Genomic DNA, 25,397 nt, shown 5'->3' on the forward strand with positions numbered 1-25,397 from the left:
TTGAGGTAGGCAGATTTCAATGCTTACTTTGGTCCAGTTGGTGGTTCTTAAAGATAAGCACTTAGTATGGCTCTGCTGCATAGATTCTCTGGAGTCACTGGGAAGAAACTGCCACTGCAGTCTTCCCTCAGTAATGAACACTAATAGGGGCTCTTCTCTGCTACATGCTTGGTTAGAAGAATTTGTATTTAAGGCTTATCTCTGCACACTGGAAAAAAGTTGATTTCAAACTAGGCTGGCTTTGAACTAGACTAATATCTCTGATCTTCCCAACAACTATGCTGTCTTCCTTTCAAATCGCTGAACAAACCCGTTCGAAATTTCAGATGAATTTGGTAATAATGCCTCTGCTAATGTGACTTTTGTCCTTACCATACAGTAACACAGCACTTTCCTTTAAGTCTTTAATGACCCTTTCCTAGCCTAAGCCTCTGATGATTCCTCTGAACAAATACTCTGCTTCCACCCTCCTTTGACACAATAAACAGTGACAGTCATCTTGCCCTTAGTCTAAGCAGTAAACTGTCACACAATCCGCCAACTACTTTTCTAACCACATTTTCATTACATTCTTTGAAAGACTGTCGTTTCCCTAGAGCTTTCTGTGATGCTGTTAAAGGATTATGCCCTTTATTGCACCTTTTTATCTCAGACTATGTATTACGGCAAGTTAATTTTATCTGCAGAAACAAATTTTAAGTATTATCTTTATGTATTGGCCTACATCTCCTCCCACCCAAACTAAATATTTCCATGTGCTTCTTCCCATTCACCCAAGAACAGAACATTTCTTCTTCCCCACTAACCAACAAAATCCCCACAGCACTTCCTACCTGCTTGCCAGTCCCTCAAATCAATTATTAGTACATTACTTTGGATTAAGAACCATCTCAAGGGTCTCCTATCCTGGCTGGCTTTGTATTATGCCAATTATTAATCTTCAGTATCTTACAGAAATACTGAATTCATCTTTCTAATCTCACTACTATATCCTTTCTCTATCTTGGCAAATATAAACTTACTTCATTTGCATCTTTTCATAACACCACTGCAAAAGGTCACTTCCTATGACAATCTTTTTAGTAATGGCTGCTGCATCAGAAAACCTACTGTTCTCATTTTCAAGATCTTTCGGAGTCTATCAACATCATAACTCTTCACTGAGCTACTGAATACTACATGCGGAAGCATCATTGCTCATCCATTAAGTCTTCATATTTTTTCAAGTTTGAATGTGCTTTTTCTTGTTCTACCCAGCCTTTCAAGAACAGCTCCCTCTAAACCATCTGCACAGCTCCTCTTTCTCCACTTATAATTTCACTAAGGAACCTCATTCTGTGAACAAAAATCTTATAAGTCAGCCTGCTCAGAACAGTGTCCTGTCACTGTATTATCTTACGTTTTTCTTTTTTACACCACTTGGCTTTTATCTGCTGCCATTTAGCTTACCCTTCCCTTTTTGGAAAAAAGGAATGAGATTTCATTTTGGTTTTATTAGTTGTACTGTACTTGTTAAAATGCCCTCTTGGTCCATGACTGTAATTAGTAAGTGCTACAGTAACAAAGCATTTCAGTGTTTTGAGTTGTGTCTTGGGAACAGCAGTTCTAAACAGGTTTAACTACATCCTTCTTTACATATAGTCTGCTACAGTAACCCATAAGACCCAGTCTACTGCTTGATTCTCCAAAAAGAGATGATAGATTTTAACCTTGCTTGAGAAATCTGGACAAAACTGTTGATAATCATCACCTATAAATACAGCTCTAAACACTGTAGTTTGACCCCTATATAATGGGCAGACCCCACACTTCAGGTTTTCAGGACCAAAACTCTAAGATATAAATGGACTTATGGTTACAAAGACTGTCGGTATATGCAATAGCATGAAGTCTTTACTGGTCATGCATTCTCAACAACATGCATAATTAATATATTTTAATGTTTTTACCTGGGAGTGGTGGAGTTTGTTTTTCAGTTCTTTCGACTGCCACCTCTTCCATAGTTTTAGAAATATCATCTGCATTCTTTACAGGTGTAGAGACAGCTCCTGGTTTAGTTACTCTCTCATCTTCTCTGCTTCGAAGACTATATTAGAAAAAAAAGATTCCACTGTGCATATAGAATTGTTTCTATGGCCTCGGTCTACTAAGACTAAAGAATAAATCTTTTAATTCATGAAGTTCACACTTGGTGGGTAAGGAATTACTATTTAACAAGATTTTGTTCTTAAGACTATCACATTATTAATAATTTTTACCATTTCTAAATCTGAGCATTTTGTCCCTAACTTCACATTAATAAAGGACTTCTCTACATATGACTATTTAGAAGGAGGAATGACATGGTTAAACAGACTGCTCTGCTTCAAGCACAGAAGTCATACACATGTGCTATATATTAAAAGCTATAGAGGAAACTGAGAAGCAAAGGGAAGAAGGGGAGAAGAGCAGTTACAATGGTCTTTTTCTCACCCCTCCCTGTAGAAATCATGGCTCTTCAGAGTTAACTCATAGGCTTTGCTGTGACCAAGCTAATTTATCTGCTCCTTTTTATGGCAGCTGCCCTGGAACACAAGTGCTGCCAGTGTGGCTCTTGGTAGGGCTTTGCAGAGCTAAAATGTAGAATGCAAACATGCCCCTGATTTCTCAGTCTTCACAGAAGATGAGGCCTTCAATCCACAGCTATTAGAAGAGTGCTTCTCTCACACTCAGTCATCCATGTATTTTAATAAAAAGACAACTTGCTGCTTCTTATGCATTTCCTATACATGCTCACAGTGTAAAACAAAGGCATATATGACAAGTTAAAAAAAAAAAATCCTCTCATGTTCTTTAAATGATGACAGCAACTAAAGCTCAAAAGAACATAATTTCTATTCCTTCAGCTCAAAAGATCAGGTATTTTTGTATTGTTACATAGACGTACAGCTACCAGCTGTGCCATAGCAGAACTGAACAGAACAGAACATATGCTGTATGTTGAAGTGTTAACTGTTACACTGCTATCAGTTGAACAGTAAATAATTTACCAGGGTAGGAGCAGATGAACATTAATAATCAGCTGGAAAACAAAAGTACATCAATATGCCAAAGAGATAGTCTTAAATCCAGAGCATATACATTCTTAAAAAAAAAAAAACAGTCATGAGATGCTCAAAAGTATCTATCCAGTTCCTGAGAGTTGGCAAATAAACAAGGATATAAGAAGTATTTGAGAGAAGACACACACAAACAAACCACAGCTTTTTATATGGTATTAGAGTTAATTGCGAAGGAGGGGAAAAAAGGTACTTCTTCAAAGATAACAACGGCTTAGTCAGTAGGTGCAAGCCCATCTCCTCTCATAAAGGAAGAAGTTTTTCACTACCAACAGCTAGATGGTGCTACTAGGCAATAACGAGTATCACTTTCCATAAAGCACGAATGTATCAAAAAAAATCCATTATACAAAGACTGTTTATTTTAATCAGAACTGATACGTCAAGAGTTGGAAATATGACTTAGGAAAACAGATGCCAGCAAATCTACTTGTCCAAGATGCATGAGAAAGAATAAAAGAAATAATAAACATCTAAATACAAGCAGAATGTGCTTTCCTGAAGAAAAGTGAAGTTTGAAACATCAGAAACAAAGCTTAGCTATTCAGCCAAGACATACTAAGACTTCTCAGTACTTTCTTCTGCCAGTTATAAAACTGTGTCTGAAGGCAGCTAAAAAAAAAAGAAACAGAATACACAAAAATGCTGCAATCATCAGAACAATCTGGGAAGACACAGGCACCCTTGCACTGTAAACAACCATCTTGTTTTAAGTAATTGGTAAAAACAAGTCCAGCAGCCTAATTTTTAAAATCCTTATTTGTGCCTTTTTATTCAGATAAACCTCTTGGGGGGGTGAGGGTGGGGAGTGGGGTGGTGTGCTTCCAGAGTTGATTAAAATGATGCTAAAACCATTACATCTAGCAAAATGAAAAGTAAGCATTTATACTTCTACTTTGTTCCTAAACTTCACCGACAAAAATTTTCTTACTTCTCTTTCAGATTTCCAGCATATTTTCATTTGTACATAAAACTAAGTGCATAAGCTGAAAGCTTATGTATTTTACTTCCAGTGCTAGACTAAAATATGACTGGACTCCTCATTCCCCTGAAAATAGTTCCTGGCTCTTTAAAAACAGACACATACATTTAGCTGTTTCAATGCATGTTATGTGTCTTATAAACAAAAAAAGTCCTGCAGTAGTGTAAGCTACAACTAATACCCCTCCCCCAAAGATTTTTGGGTAATGAGCACTAGTTAATGAGATATTACAGTAAATTTCCCCATGAACCATCTCTACCTGTTTCCAAGCATCTCCTAACACTCAACAGAAGCATTACTCCAAAACAGTAGTATCTCTGTTTTGCTTTAAAAATAAAGCCAAAAATACTGCAATTACTACACAAGGACAAAGTTCATTTTACATTACCTCTCCACATAGTCCAAACCCACTGTAATTTTATGCTGCTTTTATACCCACATATATCAAAAAAAGAGGATAAATATGAAAGAAAACAGCTCTCAAGAACAGTAACTAAAATACAGACACTGAGAGCACAGCACAAAATAGTCAGGTAAATCTCTGAAGCAATATGCTTCCAGACTGGGCTAATGCTATGCGTGTAGGCAAATCTACCCTGCCAACTAAAATGTTTGCAAAAGGTCAGTTCTACTCTAGATAAGACAACAAAGTTTAAATGGGAAAAAGCTGATAGAAAAACAACTGTGATAGAAAAAAACAGAAAAAAACCAGAACAGCAGGAGAGTATAATTTTTCTTGATTTAGCTTAAGTTGTCCAGTAAGCACCGAGTATTTCAAATTGCAAGATGATACAGGAAACAACTTGATGCTGTCACTGTTTCTAGGTGATGGAAACTTGTTAAAAACTGACAGCTGCGCTTCCCAAGAGACAAAAGTGTTGTTCACTGTGTGCACTGTGACACTATTGTTTTAACATCTGTGCTCTGTCAGGGCCCCCTTTACCTAACTTCCTCCCTGTCCCCCCCCCCCCCCCTTTAAAGCATACCTAACAGAAGCATTTTTAAATAACCTTCAGTCACAAAATGCAGTCAGCTACACACTAGTGCCATCAACAGTGGCTATTACTTCAGAACAAAAAAAGACAGTCTGCAACACACAGTTAGAATGTTTGTTTGCACAGAAACAGTTTTGAAAAATATGAACATGTAGGCTCTTTCCAAATGTGTTTTTAGCACATCTCAAACTGTTTAGCATGAGAAGATAGTAAGAGCCAAGAAGCTCCTTCCCAAGTACATTCAAAACAGCGTTCATTTTTGTCCTATATTCCAGTTTTTGAACTTGTTTTGAAAACGGACAGAACAAATCTCTTGTGCAATATATAAATTGACAGCTGTATTAGAGAAATCAACCTCATCCTTCCAGAAATAATGATGACCTCTACATGGATTTCTTCAAGCTACCACATCTTTCTTGCTGATGCTGAAGCATTAAACATATCAGAAAACATTTTTTACTATTCTAGTACCCAGGTGAGGAAGGCAGCATAAGAGAGAAAATTCCCAAGTGGGAGTTGTTTCAATTGGTAAAGGGCAGCCCAGAGATGTAATCTGGCAGGCTTGCCAGCACCTGGCTGTAAATGCCACTTTTCAGGATGGGTCACACCAAAAGCTTATCTAGCTCAACGACTTGTTACTGCCAGCAGTAAGGCCAGATAGGTAAGAATGAGTATATATGATACTTCCCCCCAAGTACTCTTCAACTTCGGGTACAGAGACCCCTTTTGCTCATTCCAGCTTTTAAGTACAGCTCTTAACAGATGATACAAAGTTGCCTTAAGATGCATTTATCCTCTGCCTAAACAGTTGTTGTTCTGCACATCTTGAAAATTAAATGCATCTTTTAAAACTATACTTAACCTTTAAAACATGATCTGCTCAGCGAGCTCCTCATCAAAACCGGGACATATTTATACCTTATACACTTAGTACCTAATTCAGTTATCAGCTGGCTATAAAATTTCCAAGTCTCTAGCACTGTATCTGGAGATTTGTAAGATTAATTCTCTGTATTCTTTTCAAGACTGACTGTGGATAATTTGCCATCCTCCACAAGTGAAAAAACCCATACAAGCGTAATTAGTCCTTTTTATTAGTAAATTAAGAAGAGCATGTTCTAGAATCTGAGTTTTATAAAGACTGTTCAAGAGACATCTGTGAACTTCCTCTGGACTGAAGAAAACTACTTTGACAGGCTGTTCAAATAGCAATTGTTATGGAAATTCTATATCCAGGAAAACTGCAAGCACAGTGGTGTACATACCAGTATGGAATACTGAAAGACGGACAACATTGAAGACCCTGCCAGAACTCAAAGCAATACTGAAGCAAGTCTGTTGGCAGATTTCTGTACTCTAGTGTACACCTAAGAGTGTCAAGTCTGTAGTTAAGCTTGTATGAAAGGACTAAGAGGATTCCCCTGGAATTTCTCTCCTCATTAACATACAAACACTTGGCAGAACAGAGTCTAAATACTCATTGTTTTCAATACATTTTTAATGCCCTCCTTAAGCTCAGTTTGAGGACTTTTTGCACCTTTTCTTCCTCAGCTTGTTGCTCTCAAGCTTTTTTTTTCCCATCCACATTTTCCACCAACTTTTAAAAAATGAAGCAGTTGCAATTAATTTGATCTTACAGCAGACTTGAACTTGCACAAATAACCTCTACAAAGAGAAGTTGCTTTTAATATGTTTTTCTTCATGTGGCTCAGGGCCCAGATCTTCTGATCTTGAAAGGGACATATCCAACAGGAAGCCAATCCATGCCAAGGTAGCTCTTGTTCATGAAGTAGATAAAGCAGATGCATTCAGAGTTAAGATAACTTCAAAGTTCCTTCTCAGGAAGGATTTAATTCTTCTGACAGTGTAGTCCATAGGGAGGAAGCGACCATCGATCTAAACCACTGTAATAGGACAGGAAAGCACTAACACTAGGGTCAGTCAGTCATAGTTTCAGTTTTGATGGATTTTATTTTGTTGTTGTTCCTCCTTCCACAAGACTTTTTCACACTGCATTAGAAATGCATGTCAAGAAATGAAGGTTTTAAATCTGACAGAGACCTCTCAACCTGCAAATCCCTGCATCTGGGACCCTGCTTTTTTTCCCACTAATATGGAGTTCCTACTTGAAAACAAACTTTGATGCCTTGTGGTCCCTCCAAACAACATACATGGAAGAGAAGCAAAAATGTCTGTAATCCATAACCCGAATCAGATATACATGCAGGTAAGATCTGCCTTGCAGTTTTATTAGTCCTTAAAAGACTAAAAACCTTGAAGGTATAGTGATATTTTCCCCTTCGGCAAACAAAAAGTTATTAATAACCAATCAGGCATATCTTAGTTTTATGGAACAGTCAGCTGCAATTTGTTTTTCAGAATTTTCACAGCACCTGAAAAGCTTCAAATACAGCCTCTGAATTTGGAATTTGCAACAGATCAATTCTAACTCTTGTTCCATCATCTCTGAGCACTCAGCAGATAAACGTTTCTCTTAAAAATATTTAGTAGAAACTAAAATCCTACACTGCATTTCTATTTCAATAGATTAAAATGTCCAACAAACTGTGGAAATGCAAAACAGGACAGATTTATGTTATTCAAGGCTAAAGTTTCACATAGCAGAAGAAAAAAATCCAAACCATACAACAGATCACTTCTCTGAATTCATATCAAAGTAGACTTACCTACTTCAGAATTATCATGAATGTCCCACTACCAAGTTCAAATATTAAATTTACATTCCAAAAGCTAAATCTGCTGTGCAATACACCTTACTTTGTAGGAATTAAATGTATTCAGAAACATAAGATAACATTTAAAGAAGGCTAGTGAGTAAAATGAAAAGCCTATGCCTAAATAAAGCAAGATTTCAACAAGTTTACCCAGGTCAGACATTCAATAGGAGCTGTGCTACTAGTCATCTCAAATATCCTTGCACCTAACTGCTTTCTAAAACCAAAATATAATTACATATGCTTCAATAACATATATCACTGTCAAACTTACATTGTCATTCATACAACCATGCTCCAAGATTATGTTTAAAAAAGGGGTAACACTGAAGTTAAACATTCAATTTCTCCTGAAGTCTAAGAAAATTTGTATCACTATCAGCTGCATCTCTCGAGAAAAAGAATGCCGTATTACTACCATAGTTCTGCATCACATTTGTCACACCGTATAAATCCAAGCACTCCTACAACTTATACGTCACATTAAATAGTTGATTTAAAAATAATACAATGCTGCCATCACCTGCCGTTGCTGGGCTGCTGTGGAGAATGTCTGGAATGGTCTGAAGGCTCTGACCTCTGGTCAGGAGATCGTGAACGACTGCGGCGGGGCCTGTCATGTGATCGGTTGGAATGATCTGATGCCAGCGACTGAATTTCTGAAATGTCTGTTAAATAAAAGTTGTTTTTTCATGAAATGATTGTAATTAAAATGGTGGCATGACCTGCTCAAATGGAAATAAGCTTTTGCAGAGAATTTTTATGAAGATGTTAAATCCATGTTTATTATTTCAAAACAAGTAAACTTAATATTCCTGAAAGAACAATTACAAGAATAGGAACTATAACTTTTTCTCTCTGTTTTTGAACGTGTGGATTTCAATCACATTCAAACAAGAATTTACCCACATGACAATCCTACTTCTAACTCTTCTCCTCCCCACCCTCTCATCCCACTCTGGTATTCCACATCTTCATAACACAGGGAATTCTTCTCTCCCTTTGGAAGTCAAGTTTATTTATACTCACCATCTCTTTCTGAAGCATTAGCAGAATGAATACTGTCAGAAAGATCAGGGACATTCAACAGCGTAGCTCGTTCATCTCGCTGAACAACCATCTTCAGCTTGCCTTTTGACCTTTCTATTAGTGTTTTTGCATCTGCTAATGACATATTTTCCGTCACTGTGCCATTTATCTGGAACAAAGTAAAAAAGAGCAGATATAAACTTACTGAAAAAAAAACAGTGAATCTCCAATAAAGATAGTGGTTTTCTGCCTGATGATATTTAGAAATAGCTAAAGATATTTATCAAATTACCACAATACAATGGAAGACTATTGGGCACATCCAAACTATAACATAATATAGAAAATTATTTTTAATCTTTCAAAGACAAAGCCTCTACCACTAATAAAAAAATTTTAAAATATTAGTTATGTTTTTCGAACCAGCACTGCTGAGTAAGGAATGGTATGTTTTCTGCACCAAGACATTTACAGCGGTATCTTGAAATAGAAATTGTTAGTATGAATTAAAAATCCCTGGGTTTATTGATCTCTACCAAAAAAAAAAAAAAAAAAAAAAAAATCAAAATTTAACCTGAAGGAAAGTTCTAATGTTGCTCAATACCACAATTCCACAACATTATACTGTATAACTAAGCACGTAGGGCCAAAGTCTCATAACATCCCAAATGTTTTCTATTATGCATTTACAGTGGGCACTATTTGTCTGATTAAGGCCTGGGGAGTAATACCAAAAAAACCCAAAAAGGCTTCACAATTTTCCTTTCCTTAGAGAGGTTGATTTATACTTATATTTATTGATCTTTGAAATAATTTAATAAAAAAATGATACATCATCTACTAAAAATAATTACGCTACTAAGAGATAGCTAATTCTAAGAACAGTTACATCAATGAGTTTTTCCCTTTGAACAAACACCACCACCATTTACTATACCTTCAGTACAACATCTCCTTCCTGAATATTGCCATCTCTTGCTGCCAGGCTATCCTGGGATATTTCTTTCACAAATATGTGGCTTGCCAACCGTAGACCATACTCTTTATATAAATAGCAATAAAAGAAAAAAGAAAACTGATGAAGCTACAGTAAAAGAAAAAAAAAAAAAGAAAAGAAAAAAAGGAGGGAGGCATCTGAAGATTTACAACACTGCTTTACAATACATTTACACTGGAAACACAGAGAGGAGAGTGAACTTGGCACACGAAGGGCTGTAGTGGAATTACACTATGGATTTACCATTATATCAATCTCTTCTAACTTTGCCTGTAGTAATAGCTGTTGTTCAATACCTTAATTTAGATGCTACCTACAATTTTCCCCTCTTTCAAACGAGACAGACACTGAAGACTCAACTAAAGTATATGGAAGGTATGTAGCCACTGACTACCAGATGTCAGGTGCACAGCTGGTATTTGTTTACACTATACAATAGTTCACCCTTATTTAAGCACATGTATTTTGGAGTATGAAAAATACCACCAGAAATACAATAGCAGTTTTTAAGTTTTTAGCTAGCTACTGGTAAAATGGGCTAGCAAACTGTTAGCAGCACTGTTCATACAGTCCATGAAGCCCTTAACACAACACTAACTGAAGCAGTTGACCTTTAAAAACTAGCAAAAGTCTTAGCAAGAAAATTACATACTAGTTACCTTCATTCTTCCTCGATTTCACCAGTGTTACTTTGGTAGGTTTTGCAGGCTGACTGGAAGTAACCGACCTTCTGTCTGATCTCGGTGATAAACTTCTCTCTCTGCTAGCACTTCGATCTCTTACCCAGCTCTTCTCATGCCTTCTGTTGGCACTTGGACCACCACGGCTGCTTCTTGGATCACGTATCTCTTCATCATAGCTATCATCCTCATTTTCAGACACTGGTTCAGGTTCTGGTCGAGCCACTGGAATCTGAATTTTCTTCATCCTTCGGATAGTCTACAATCAAACACTAGATATCAGCCTCTGGCTGTGTAATGCTAGTGGTATTACTAAATATCAGAAGCCAAGCTAATCCCAAAAGTCAAAAGAAAACATACAGATGTATTAGTGAATGCTCTAAATTATTGCACCCTCATTATAAAATTCTATCCAACTAATACAGGAGACTCATCAATACATATTACTAGAAACCCATTTCTGAGGGGAGGGGTATGTTTGTTTTTACAGTTTTTAGTCCTTTTTTGCTTCTGTAAAAGTGGCAAAGGGATAACAACAGCCTCTGTAGCATACTGCAATATTCTGTCTTCACAGAGCTGCGTATTTGAATGCCCTCTCTCTTTGCTTAAACTGACAAATCAGCTACTGGCACTGCTAAAAACTTTTTGCTAACATGTAATCTACTGTATACTCAGTATGTTATTGACAGTAATTCTCCTCAACTATGAAGCTTCCCAATCTTCAAAAGCAATGTTTATGCAAGCCACAGAGGAAGGGGAACATTCCCACTGAAACTTCAAAGTTGGTTTGCACTAAGGTAGTCAGCTGTTTCCAGAATAAGGCCCAACCCTGTTTAGAGGTTTATTTGCTATGTATTACAGAACTGAACCAAGTTAATACCATAAAGTTTTCCTTAATTGCTTTTCCCCATATAAATCTACACACTAAATACTTAAGATACCAAGAGCCCTGCACAGCTCGCCACATATTTTGTGTAAGTTTTAAAGAACTGCTGAATCTACAAATGCAAAACACAACACAATTTTTTGCAACTGTAGTAAAGCAGACGAGCACTCAAAATTGTCAGCACAAAAGCTTTTCTACAAGCCCTAAAAGTCTGTTTTCCTGAATTAAGAAATTGTTCAACATTGTGCATTTGTGTTCTATTTTTTGTAACATAAATAAATCTCAAACTTCTACCGAAGGCCTGATTACTACCCTTTAGTGATGACCTGTTTTGTTTTGCAAAGTTCAAAAGCCAACCACTTCGAATAACCCTACAAAATTATAGGAATCAAGGTAATTATACTTTATTTTGACAAACTGCTTACTGAGCTTAAAAAGAACTATGTTAGTGCCTGAACAGCGGGTAAAGCCCTTTAGCATACACCAGCCTCTGAAAAACTTGACAAAAATGCACTCAAAGCAAAGAAATATTAAACAAAGCTGAGAATTGAGCTTTTAGCAAACTGAGAACTTTACCACAAAGAAAAGGAGTCTGAAGTATCCAGTGGCACACTACCCAAACATCACCACTCATATTTTAAAAAAAATTTCAGTGACCCACATGATAAACATGTCATGATCATCACTTAAACCTGAAGCATCACACAGGTATTATTCAAGTACCTTGCATCATGCATGTATTTCATAGCAGACATTACACCACTTCACTTTTGCTCTATAACTACGAAATTTAAGTTAGCTTAAAATCTTCAGGACATTCACTTACAATTTTGGCATTCTTCCCACTTTTCCTCAGCTGCTGAACAGCAAACGCATGCTCGACATTATCCATTGAAACTCCATTAACCATTGCAACACGGTCATTTTCTCTAAATGAAAAACATCACAACGCACAGGATAAATACTTTCGGCCAAGGGGAAAACACTGGGGAATGAGGGTCCCTGAACAAACTACTGGTATTAGAAACCTACTACACAAACAGTTACAGACAGATATCTTGAGAGCAAAACAATTAAGAGGTTAAACTTCCACTGTCAAAAATGAATGCCCCCCAAATCAGAATCCAGGTCTAGTTTGGCACTTACTGTAGCAGTCCTTCTGCTGGGCCTCCTTTCAGCACATCAGAAATAACTATAGATGTCTCACCACTCTGAAAGTGAGGATTATCTCTTCCTCCGGATATTGCAATACCAAATCCAAATCCAGGGGCCTATAATGTAACAAGAGAAATATTTTTACTCTCTAGTATTTACATGGTCACAATTCACATTCCTGTGTCAAACACAAAAAGATCTTACGAGATGAATACAACTTTTTGCAAGAAAGAAGGATCATTGAACCATGCAATGCTATGCAATCCAAGAAGAGGAAAGAGATTAAAAATAAATTAAAAAAACACTTTTATTAGGCATAGAGTTTCAGACTAACTACCCAATCTCTCCCAAGAGCAAAATTAGAGTTCCCACTTGCATTTTTGTGTCCTGGGCCTCAGTTGGTCATCAGTAAGACCTCAACCTTAAGTAAGCACAACATACCACACCACTGTGTTGAGATACTGATTCAAACCCTTATCACTTCCTGCAATACTTTCTTTGAGATTTCACATTATGGTATTTACCCAGCTTGACCTCACTTAGCTCAGGAACTGACAGGATCGTAGCACACAGTAGTATGACTGCAGGCTCAGTTCTTAGGAATAATACCAAGATCACTTGTACCATTAAATACATCAAAACCTTGTCAGCACTTGCAAATCATCTGCATCTTAACAAAAGTAATTTGCTTCAATCTTTTCCCTCTAGGGTGACCTGCCACTACAGCAAGGTCAATGCCTCTAAAAAGTTATTCCTCTTATTTTAAGATACAACAATGCTGCTTACATTTCTGCCTGGAAGCAGTGAGGGTGGGAAATAAACTTTCTAAATATAAATGATTTGCAAAACTATCTAGCTCTTCCATCATTGCCCAGAAAACATTGTCAGAAGGGTATTACTGTCTAAATGCTTTATTTTGCCTAATAATTTATTTTGAAATTTTTGACTATGCAAAACACAGTCACTGGATGGAAATGATCAGGTTTCAGTCAATTCCTCCTCTCCATTTCACACAGCATACGCTCCACACTGGCAGTCTTATCATCCCTTTCTTTTTCAGGCTTTTCGCCAAACATGACCCAGCTTCAGCAATGAGTTTCATAACCTTACAGTGACAGCAGAAGCAACATGGCAGTCTGCATCTGGCTGTAAGACACATGATGTTCAGCTTTTTGGACAGTAATTACTGCTCAAAAAACCTGTTTCCTATTTCCACCCAAAATAGAGGTCATAAAAAGATGGTCCAGATTTAGCCTGTAAGCAGTGAATAGGACCATGCAGTATTAAAAACAAAGATTTGGAGATTCACTGCTCAGAAATTGACTTCAACAGTTAACAAATACTGTTGCCAGGTATGAAGAAGATAAGTTGGTCTAACAAGTGTGGGGTAGTGGGGACAGGTACACCTTACCACTTTTACATTCATTTTAATTCATTAAAAGGAAAACTGGACATCTTTTCAAGATACGTTCCAGCCAGAAATACATTTCAACCAGAAATCATGGCTGGGAATCAAGAATTACTAAGTGAAACCCTGTGCCACACAGGAGGACAGTCTAAAGGATCATAATGACTACTTATGACCAGAGCGGAGGTTTTCTTTCCATTTTATTTTTCAAATAGTTGACAAAGAGAATACATAATAGCCTGTGAAAATATGTAACAAAAACCCCCTTCAAAATATAATATTTCCCCTTTCTCATGCCACTGCTTCATCTTTCGGTTTTCCATTACTCTAACAAACAGAATTCAGTTTGCACTATATTTGGGTGAGGAAGGAAAGGGAGAAGGGAAATAATAACATAGACATTTATGTCAAACTTCATTTAAATGTTCTCTATCTTTCCTTACACCATAAAACAAAAAAATTCCCATAGTTCTCCACTCATGAAGAAAAATACAGTCATCAGGCTAAGGCCAGCAGAGATGCAGAAACTCACTGTAAACCTAATCTTGCTGCTCACCTTTATTTTTTTAGAGTAGACTTGCAAAGCAAATCACCAATATTAGGACGACTAGTTTCATACTTTGATGTTGTTCTTTTCAAGAAGCCCTGAAACAATGCAGTCTCATATACAGACAGCAGTGAAACAAGACCAGAATAAAGGCTTTCTAATAACATAAATCAAAGTCTTAAGAAATACTCCAAATTAGAAAGTTCAAATCAAACCTAAATCTTTTTGAAAATTTAAGAGCTCAAATAAGAAACCTTCCAGTAAACCTCAGCCTACTACTTCTCATTTTATCCTGCTGCCTACCATCATCTTAAGAGATAAATGATAAACTGAAGTACCCTCAGAAAACTGAACCTAGCTCCTAGGCATGTCTGGAAATAGTAAGATGTTGATCACTACAGGTTATACAAGAGATAAACACATATCTTAAGTAAAACTGCATTTTAAAAAAAAAGAAATCTGCCCCATCACAAATTCACCTGTCAGATGTTGTAGTGACAACACAAGAAAGAATGAACTGTACTATTTTGCTCTCCCACAGTAAGGCAGCATGGGAGAAGCAGGAAGGTACACACATACCTGGTTTCTGTTCTTTGGGGAAGGAGACACATCTAACACAGACACACACAACTTGAGCTCCAAGTATGAAGAAACACACATAATATATGAAGTGCATGGTTCCTCCTTAAAGTCCTTCACACTTAAGTATATAAAAACAGAAGATCTCCCAATGAAAGATAAAACTGTTGCTACCTGATAAGCTTTAACTGAAGTTGAGACTGGCTCAATATCTTAAGAGCTAAGCAGCAGTCCAGGAAGTTGGAAAGATAGTAAAGAAAGGGAACAAAACCTCTTGGTTAGAAGTTCAAGCCTCTCCTCCCTCAAAACAGCTTTTAATAATTCTTTTGACAATAGCGCTGGAATTCACTAACTACTGTGTTAAATCACAGCACAGTCAGACTGCTTATATGCTCTGTTCCAGATTCTCTAAGCAGACGGATAAAAAAAAAAATAAAAAAACCCTCATGTTTGAACCATATCAAAGTGTCTGAACTGACACATGTATACTGCAACTACTGGGATTAAGCATACTCTGTCCCTAATTTGTAATGACATCTCTGGAAAGTAAAGGTCATAGGAAGAAACTCTTCAAAAGAAGTGAGCAAAGCTGCATTCTTCAACAAGAGCTTCCTGTGTAAAGCACTCCCTTCTCTTTTGTAAGGCTCATCTTCTGAAGTTTATATGCCATACTATCCCCTTTTTAAAGGGCCATTACAGAATCAAAACATGTTCAAAAACCAACACATTTATCTTTTTAAGGTATGTAACAACACTTCTGAACTGCCATTAATTGGTTTACAAATCAGTAACTGCCCCCTGTAACAATACAGACATATTTTTAAAATGTTCAATACCTCAGACACCGACATGTTAAAAAAAACTAATCAGGAGACTATACAGATAGAATACCTTATATAATACCTGCTAATGTGGCTTTTTTTTTTCTTCAGAAAGAAACTGCATACAAATGATATCTACTTTCCTAAAATTTTATGATTACTACTAAAACTGCTTTGTTTTTACAGTGTTGGCTACCTTTATGGAGCCCAAGAAGAGTTAAAGGAATCCTACTCTGCCATACACAGGAGCAATGGAGTTATAGTAGAGAACAACACAGGCTTAAAACAAAGTAAAATTGTCAGTAGTGGAATTACCAACAGGACAAAAACGAGTCTCAAAACAGCAAGAAAAGTAGTCAAGAATATTCTGTGTATCTTTGTTAACACACACACGCCACCTAACAAACAACTTGCATTTCCTCACTATTTTTAAGGCTGCTCATTAAAATAGATGTTAGTGGTCCTTACTCATTAACTAGTTTTGATCAAATACCTTTAATAAAAACCAACTAAAATGGAAGAAGAAACCACGGTTACATAGTTTCTTTGGGGCACTTGGAGGGACAACAGATCTGCTTGCCATTAAGCAGGTACTTGTGAAGAGACAAGAATTGATCTAGACTGACACCAACTCTGGATTTCTCTGCCTCTCCCAGGGGGACTTACTAAGGTTTTAGACAAATTTGTTCTGGATCAGATTCTTCCAATGACTTGTCTAGCCTCATTTCTGAAGGCAAATACTGACAGAATGTACAATAAAAGTTAGGTTAATCAAGAGCTTCACAGGCATACCAATAAAGAGGAAGCCAGTAACACGAAGCCTGACTTGCATGTACCCCATAGAAATTCAGCACATGTTAAACGTCATTAATTCCATCATTTGCAGCCAGCTTACTGCCCTCAGCTAAGCCACTTGAGAAAGCAAATTCAGTTCTTCAAAATGTTTTTTGTGTGGCTGACAGTAGATGGTCTCCAATAGTTCTGTAGCTCAGCCAAGCGAAGCAGATAAACCTCACACAGAAAATATTCCACAACCACTCAGAGTGGCATTTCGAGTCTATTCCAATTCTATTAACTTCTAGATATCTTTGAGAATAACTGAGATTTGGATGCATTTCACTCCCTCTGACTAAACTGAAGTAACCTCATTTACTTGATAATCTAACACCACAAGAACGTCACAAGTAAAAAGCAAAATCAAAAACCCCACAAGCAAATATGCAGTTGCTCTCCTAAATCCTCTTCCCAGTGCTAAGGATAAATTCTCAGCACCAGTTTGCTTAATGTTAGCATAAGAGTTTTGGTTTTGTTATCTGGCAGATTGAAAACATTGTTTTTAATTAGCTAAATTAATGCTATCAGAGTTATCAATAGTACATGCCACCACCTTTCAAGATCTGAATGAGATACGTACTCCGCTAACAAAACTGTTAAACCAGTACACTTGGCAGAAGTTTGGCACGTAAAAAAAATCATAATCAAAATTATAATCAAATCACACTTTCACTTCTGTACTATACAAGGACTTCTGACTATGCTGCAAGCACAACCGGAAGACATGATTTCTAGTTCCTACCTATTATTTCAAAATTTGTTCAAGTTAACACCATACTGCATTACTCCTTTGTGCATTGACTGAACTCATAATTTTCAGGTTTCACTGAAGTTACTGCTCCCATTAACCAGAAAAATAGCCCCTTCAAGGAAGCTAAACTATCATCAAGTCTACTAGCAAACCTTGTATTACTATAGCATTTTTTGGTTGTTTTTGAATATAAGACAGTAGTGATTTAATCAGTCATATGAAAAAAAAAAGTTTTAAGTTTACACAGGTTCCAGGGATGACTGGACAGCTTCAAGAAGAAAACATAAAGGGCAATTACATATAGAAATAATACTTCTTGCTCATGAACTCATTGACCTAAAAATTGTTGGAAACTTGAAGAGCAGCCTAGATAAGTATCACTACACATTTTTGGTTTTACTTATACTGTTCTTTCAACATGTGGTTGGAGTTACAGACAGGGCACCTTGCTAGACAGCCTTCTGCTCAAACTGAGCATAAGTGCTCTCTTCTTAAGAGGGCAGGTACTACAACGGTTATTTTGAATCAACAACATTACACTCATTAGAATCAACAGATAATAGGTTTGTACAGAGAATTAATATTTTATCTGACCAGCTGATCCATGCATACACATTTTTAGTCAAAGGTCCATTCATCTCATCAATGCTTCTATTCTAAAATGCCTTAATTCTATGCTGAAGAATGGAAGGCAAATGATGTAACTTGCTCCCTTGAGAAAACGCTAGTGCATCTCCCTTTTGCTGGAATGAATATAGCTATTTGGGCCATGATTCCATGGTCGCTTTAAAGTTAAGCTGCTGCCAAAAATGGCATCCCACCTTGTTCTGACTCTCCCTAAGCAACTCATTCCTTATTGCCTCTTTTGTACAGCTTCACAATAGCTACACCAGAAATCAATTTAAGAGTAACTCAAATAAGATAGGAGTCAAGCTAAATGTAAAAGTTGTCTTTCTAGTCACTGATTACTAGTACGCATTCCTCTGCGTTAAGGTGCACATTCTCGCCACCCAAAAATCACTATTTTCAGCCAATAATTTAAGAAAGTGGCAAGCAAATACTGCACTTTTGAACACATTTATTTATACTTAACTACATTGTTTTATGCCCCTGCAAATGAAGTTTTAAAATATTTAAGTGCTGTAACTATTTACAGCACAATCATTAATGAACACTTAAGACCTCTAAATACTTTCAGTTATGTACAGAAGTAATCTAAAGCTTTGTTTCTTGCACGGTTATTTGTAGGCAGGCTTATCTCTGAAACCCAACAAACAAATAGAGCTACTATCAAATGGTGCTTTTACAACACTTCTAAATTTAAACAAAGGAATATGAGTTTCCTTTTCTTTTACTTCCTGACATCTGGCTTTTTCCTATTGTTTTCAAAAGCTACCAGTATCCTGGGTTAGGCACACACAACCAATTGTATGAACTTACCCTGTGAAGAGTCACTGTGTGTTGTTCCCATATAGCTGTTTCTTCCATTGTTGTGCTCTAAGGAGAAAAAAACCAAAGATTAGTACAGCTATTGACAGTGAAGTCTAAATAACTATATAAAACCACAACTAGAAACTTACACTCACAAGTAACATCAATATTCATATTGAATAGCTACAGAGAAGTAGGGTTGGCTCATTTGTTACACATTTCCTGTCTTTATATGTCACATCTGAACTTCCTGAGCTCCTAGGGAAGGGGGTGTCAGGGGGATGAATAGGCAAAATAGATTTCTAATTGTTGTATATTTCAGAACTTGAAGTTACAAAGAAGTTTAAAGGCAAGGACTACAAGAAGCATTTGTGATGTAGGCTCTCTTGGTTGCTCATTAAGTGTACAGTAAATGAAGCTGGCCCAAGGTCCACTTTCAGTTTTCCATTGTAATCAGTTGTACTTATATTCTAACTTATATACTTCATACTTCTGCGAACATTGTCCTTTTGCTTGTTCTAACCATATGCAGATTAGCACTAATTCATGAATGACCACCTATAGATTACAGTACCTGTGCTACTGTATTATGCATACAGGTCACATTTAACCGACTCCACAGTTCACTGTAAGCTGATTTCTTTGGTGAACAGTAGCACTGCAGAAATAAACAAGGTCCTCTCTAAGGGAACTAGATTAAACAGTAACATTATGACAATATTTACATACCTGCATTTCTGCTTAAAAGCGCAGACACTTACACTACTTAATGTGCCATGACAAGCAAACATTTGGAAGAGGGAAGATGGCATGAGGGAGGAAAAGTGAGCAGAGCCAAAGGCTTGAAAACAGGCAGAAAGGCAGCCGGAAATACATAGCTAACAGCGTGAAGTCTCCTGCTATCCTGCTGCTGCTACATTTTCTACCTTTCCAGAGGAGCACCCACTGTTTTGCTCCATACCCTCCCCTCTCATAAGTAAGCAATCCACTAACTAAGGATAAGGAACAGAATCAGAACACAAAAATCTCTGCAATATGGGAGTGTTGGTTTTTTTGAAAGTCTACTTTACTCTTTGTTTCAGTAACAGTAACTCAGCCGCTACAACAAAAAGTACCCCTAACTTTTAATCCAGTCCTGTATAATACAATACAGAAAAGGAGTAGGAGTGTTTACTCTCACAATCAATACCTCTGAAAACTTTATCCAATTTCATAACAGAATTTGCAACTAGGTTTAAAAAGTGAGTTCTCACAACCGCAAAAAGCTGTGGGTTTTTTTTTCCTCCACATTTTGTGCTCTAACTTAAACGGTTAGGATGTGCTGCGTTACTGCTCACTTCTCTTTCAGGGTTCACTTCTCCTGAAAGTGTTGGTGCAACTTAATTGGGATATATTTCATCCCAACAGCTTTTTTCCCCTTCCATTCAGTACCAAATGTTACTCCTTTGCATTATAAATTGATTCAACTCTACCCCAGAACTGAATTATTTCTCTCCAGCTTTTTAAAAGCAGACCAAATACATATTAAACCAGTAACGATTTTCACACACAAAGCCATCTTTGAAACAGAACAGAACAGTTTGCTTGCTAAACAGTTAATGAATACTGATTTTCTTCCCTATTTCTGATGCTCTCATTCTGTCTTAGTTTTGGCAGGAGTTTCTCAGGCTAAACATCTTGTCAACAAGTGAAGAATTATCTCTGCAAGCAAACTTCTAGAAGAAAAACCTCTAAGTAGCTCCTGTTCAGACAAAGGTGCAACAGGAATCCAATAAAGGACTGCAAAAGTCTCGATTCACATTGTAATTGAAATCAGCTACCTCATTTCTATCTGCAATTATCAACGAAGTGGTTAACCTCACTGGCTCATTTACCACATTTGTCCTGGCAACACCATGCAGGTACCACACTTCATCAGAAGTCAGAGGCACTTTAGCACAGCCAGTTTGAGCTACTTGGCTAACGAGGTACCCAGATGTCCATGGCTCTGAGTTCTTATGCCTCACTGTCAGAGCTCAGTACACAGGGCATGGTGCAAACACACCAACTGGTTCTGGATATGGCAAAGACTGATAAAATCCAGTTTAACCAGCTAAGCACTGTTCTCACTGGATCTGGGAGAACTGGCAATCCCAGAGACAGAGCAGGATAAGATAACAAAAACAGCTAAGCAATGACTAAGAAAAATGGAAATGACCTATGTAACACTTCTGAGTACTGCTTCTGTAGAAGCTCAGTCTTTCCACTTCCTTTGCTTTTTCTTCTCCATTTTCTTGCTCACACTATCTCCTCCACTCATGTATTGCTATCACCTCCCCTAGATTTTACTAATACATTCATTTCAAATTCACAAGACTTGGAAACATCAAATATCCATTACTTAGATAGCAAACCAAGTAATATGTTATTTTCATTCTTTCTGCATGCCCAAACAGTCCAATCAAGAACAGTGAAAACAGTTCAAAGGCAGCCTGAGGTGAGTTGTTAGCATTGACGCAAACTGCTTATGTGAGTTAGTTTCTCATCTGTAAAGAACTTCATTCACTCACAAAAGACTGAGAATTTTGATGAAGACCTGTGAAGGTACTCATCCTGCTAAGCACTGACAACTGAGGCAGAAGTACTAGCTTGTGCTACCATCAGCTGAGGTCCCTGTTGTGACACTGCTCTTAGACCATACTCTAAGTGTTCTGTTTTTCATGCAACATTTGAATTTCAGGAATCTTGTAAGGACTTAATTCCCAAGTCTCTAGAAAGAGCAAACACTGCTTCTAATTAAGGGGTGGGGGTGGGATGGGGCAGGGGGGAAGACAGCATAGGTCTGCAATAATGGTGCCAGCCCTGCTGACTGCTGGTGCCAAGCTTGGTACCCCAAATAATGTTATCAACCAGGGATTTAGGGGAAATCCAAGGTGACTCAGCAGGAACTGAGAAATACATACAGCCTAACACCCCAGAAACTAAGTATATATGAGAATAAGAAGATGCTACAGTCTAGGGTTAGAGTAACTTAGTAGAGACCATTAAGTACCTTTGAAATGCAAGTGGACAACTGACAGCATCTGAACTTTCCAAACTCCAGATACTATGTCTAGGTTACCTTTGGTTCTCTACATGTATTAAGAATAAAAAGAACAGAAGAAACTTACGGTATCATGACTTCAGTGTTGGAAAAATTATTTGTTTTACGCTTATGCTTTATTAAAATGAAGAGTTTTCTTAAGCTCATCTTAAACACCCTTATACAGACAACTAGTAGCATTCCCAGCTCTGTATATGGCAAGTGGATGTATTTGTGGGTTGGGGTTTTTTTAATTATTAAAGGATAAATTCATACATGAAGTTGCAATTCATCAACATGGAAGTATTGCAACTTATCATTTGCTCAGACTCTTGGAAGTATCAAATCTTGTTCAACTTTTTCATCTGTGAAATTGCCCTGAGATAGAAACATATTGAAGTAAACATCTTTCCAGAAAGCTCCCTTTGTTGGCTACAAGGGTCCTTCAAACAAAAACAAACATTTTTTTGTTCCCCTTCTCACCACGTTTCTTCCCTGCTTCTCAAAGGCTGCGGTTTTCATTTTTCTTTTTTAAAAACATGCCTTTTCTCATACAACTCCTACCTTCACACATGCATCTGGGCACATGTGCACATACGTAACACTGAATTTCCCCAAGGATTAATTTTGTACTTATGCATCAAGATTTCTCCTTCAAGCACTGCGAAGGAAAAAAAAGCCTTGCTGGCTACCAGTTTGAGCAATGCTGTAATGTTTGCAAATAGCACTGCTCCATTTACCTCTACTGCAGTTGGAAAAGCTCTTAGCAGCAGCAGCACTGGAGCCACCCATGGGCTTGAGAAGACAGTTCAAGTTTGTGTTTGGAAAGATTCAAACAACAGCCACAGAAATTAGTATTTTATACCTAAAATAATGCAAGGCTACTGAGGTAAAGTTTCCTGCAGGATAACACTTCTTTAGACTTCTATACCTAGAGGAAGAGCTCAGACTAAGGCCAAAGCTCCTACATATTCTTGAAATCAAAGCCAGAACAGTTTCCCAATGTTTCTTTGTAAGTCTAGGGGGACTTAACAGAGCAATTATCTTTAACTGAACTGCTTTTCATAAGAAGTGTGTCAAGAATGACAAGTTAGATTTTAAGCAATTGTTTGCTGCACTATGATCAAGTTTTGACACGAGCTCAAAGGAGTTTTCAATCACCTTATTTCTTAGTAAAATTCAACAGTAACTTCCTATAAATAAACTGTAAGTGTTAAATATCTACTGTTATACATTTCCACACATTTCTCACTAAGGACAATGAGATTATTACATTTTCAGAGAAAATCATATTTAGGTATCAACCTTAGAACATGCAGATTTTCCTCTGACCAACACAAGAGTAACCTACCATGGGAAGCAATAAAGCACTTTTACTATCTTTACAAACCTGGTTTTGTGGATCAGCATTGACAGCTGTACTGCAGACAATAAACGAAGCAACTACTTCTGCCACCTCAGGGGGCATATTGTTTCTATTCTCTGCAAAACACAATAGAGAGGAAAGCTATCTGTGACAGATCCAAGTCCCTGCTCTGACCCTTTCAGGCACAGCAAGCAACTACAAGAAACTGAATGACCAAATCACAAACTCAACCATATAAAGAACACTATCTTTGCTTCAAGCTTGCAGCCTCAGGTTGGACATTTGTGTACACCTTACTTCCAAAAAAATGCTGATGTCTAAAAACATTCCTAATTGTCCTGATAAAATCTCAACAACCTTGAGAAATAGTCTTCTTATTCAAGACATGAAAAAAGAGAAAAGAAAGAATAACTGCTAAGGGGCTGTATCAAAAGAAGGAAATAAATTTATATTTTGAGACAGTCTCTTCAGAAGAACACAGGAGACATTTATACACTTTATCTATCTTGCTGTATTTCTATTTGGCTTCTGAAATTAATTCTCAATTATTCTTGGGGAAGTCCACTTCAGCAGTAGGATGCTACTGAACTTCAAAGTTTTAAAGGTTAAATGCAGAATCAGTACATCTTGATTGCACTTGTGGGAACAAGAATTAAAAATGTTTATCATTAACAATTAGCATTCACAACTGCAGGAATTTCTGCAGGTTTGCTGGGTATCTATCTAGGGTGTGGAAAAAAAAAAATTCCAAGTCAATATCCAAAACAAAGAGCTTCCTGACAAAGTTCAGAAAAGAAAACTGAATTTTCCTCAGCCAGCCCAGAGCAGGGAATGAAAAGGTCACTTCCCTACACTGTGCATCTTTCAGCATTCAGCTGGAGCAGTGTGTTGTTTCCAACACTGACCAGGAAGACTTCCTATAGACACTCACCTTTGTCCTTGCCTAATTAAACTACAGCAACCTTAAATTCCAGCAGATTCCCTCCAATTGTCTTATCACAAAAGCCTTCAGTTGACAAAAAAACCCCAAACCAAAACAAAAAAACCAATCGATTTTTTTAAACAGTTGTTCCCCTGCAATCAGCACAATGAGGACAGAAGAGGACAGAATCCTATTATCAGACTGATTTTACCAACTGAAATGAGAGCTGTCTTAGTCTTTATACAACATACGCAATGCACCACATCTACTCTACAGAGTACCTTACAGATATTTGAGCTATTTCAAATACCGGAAGCCAACTACTAGAGCAAACGCAGCCAAAGAGGAGGGTATTCCGAGGCAGGATAAACACAGCAAACTGCTAAAGCTGGCTGTTTGCACTCAGAATTGTGCTATCTCTGTACTAGACTGCAAGCAGCCTATATCCTTGTTTGTCACTTTGTCATCACTCTTTGCAAGAAGGAAAGACTGTTTCCCTGAATCTATTTTTGAGAAAAGACTCAAGAGATCAGAAAGAGCAGCTCAGGGACTGCTGCAGAGACAAACAACATGCACCTGATGCTATTTGATTATCTCCCTTACACATTAATGCCAATGCTAAGTGGAGAAGAAAACACCCACTAGAGCATTCTCTTTTGAGATCTGTATAAAAATTCTTATTCATCACTGAAGCTGAGAAGCCACTTCAGTCTCACCTTCTGTCTGAAGGTACATCCATGGAAGCAACATTGACCATTTATTTTGGAAACAGAAAGACTAACCTTATTCTTTTAAGCAGACATACTAATACCTAGAAGTAGAGCAGTGCGCATCGCAGGTTTTTTTCCCCCCGCCTATTTCATACATTGCATGGGTCCCAAGCTCTAGTCAAGAGTTCCACTCCTCCCAAACACTTCTCTATATTCAACAGACCACCTCATGAAAAGCCTGTATCAAGACAGACACCATTATTAAAGCTGGTCTTCAGATGACAATGTGCAATCCACGTAAAAAAAAAAAAAAAAAGAAAAAAGAAAAAAAAAAGACAAGACATACATAATTCTCAACACTGCATGTTAATAAAATGAACTTGATTTTACTTATATCAATCTAGAAGTAC

General features: G+C 37.3%; 1 protein-coding gene across 17 annotated transcripts in view; it reads right to left on the reverse strand.

Moving 5' to 3' along the window:
* Positions 1 to 25,397, reverse strand: part of TJP1 (tight junction protein 1) — a 200,086-nt gene that overhangs the window by 25,886 nt on the left and 148,803 nt on the right. For 16 of the 17 annotated variants that reach the window (XM_030016326.2, XM_030016324.2, XM_030016323.2 and 13 more), the window contains 8 exons: positions 18,938 to 18,994; positions 12,549 to 12,673; positions 12,229 to 12,331; positions 10,496 to 10,775; positions 9,777 to 9,880; positions 8,840 to 9,008; positions 8,334 to 8,478; positions 1,950 to 2,086 (listed from right to left, as the gene is read on the reverse strand). In XM_030016326.2, coding sequence (XP_029872186.1) covers positions 1,950 to 2,086; positions 8,334 to 8,478; positions 8,840 to 9,008; positions 9,777 to 9,880; positions 10,496 to 10,775; positions 12,229 to 12,331; positions 12,549 to 12,673; positions 18,938 to 18,994 — 1,120 coding nt within the window. Of the gene's footprint in view, positions 1 to 1,949; positions 2,087 to 8,333; positions 8,479 to 8,839; positions 9,009 to 9,776; positions 9,881 to 10,495; positions 10,776 to 12,228; positions 12,332 to 12,548; positions 12,674 to 18,937; positions 18,995 to 19,657; positions 19,679 to 25,397 lie in introns of those variants that run through there. The other variant, XM_030016335.1, reaches the window with a different exon arrangement.

This window comes from Aquila chrysaetos, chromosome 5 (genome assembly GCF_900496995.4).
Source record: "Aquila chrysaetos chrysaetos chromosome 5, bAquChr1.4, whole genome shotgun sequence".
Taxonomy (NCBI): Eukaryota; Metazoa; Chordata; class Aves; order Accipitriformes; family Accipitridae; genus Aquila; species Aquila chrysaetos.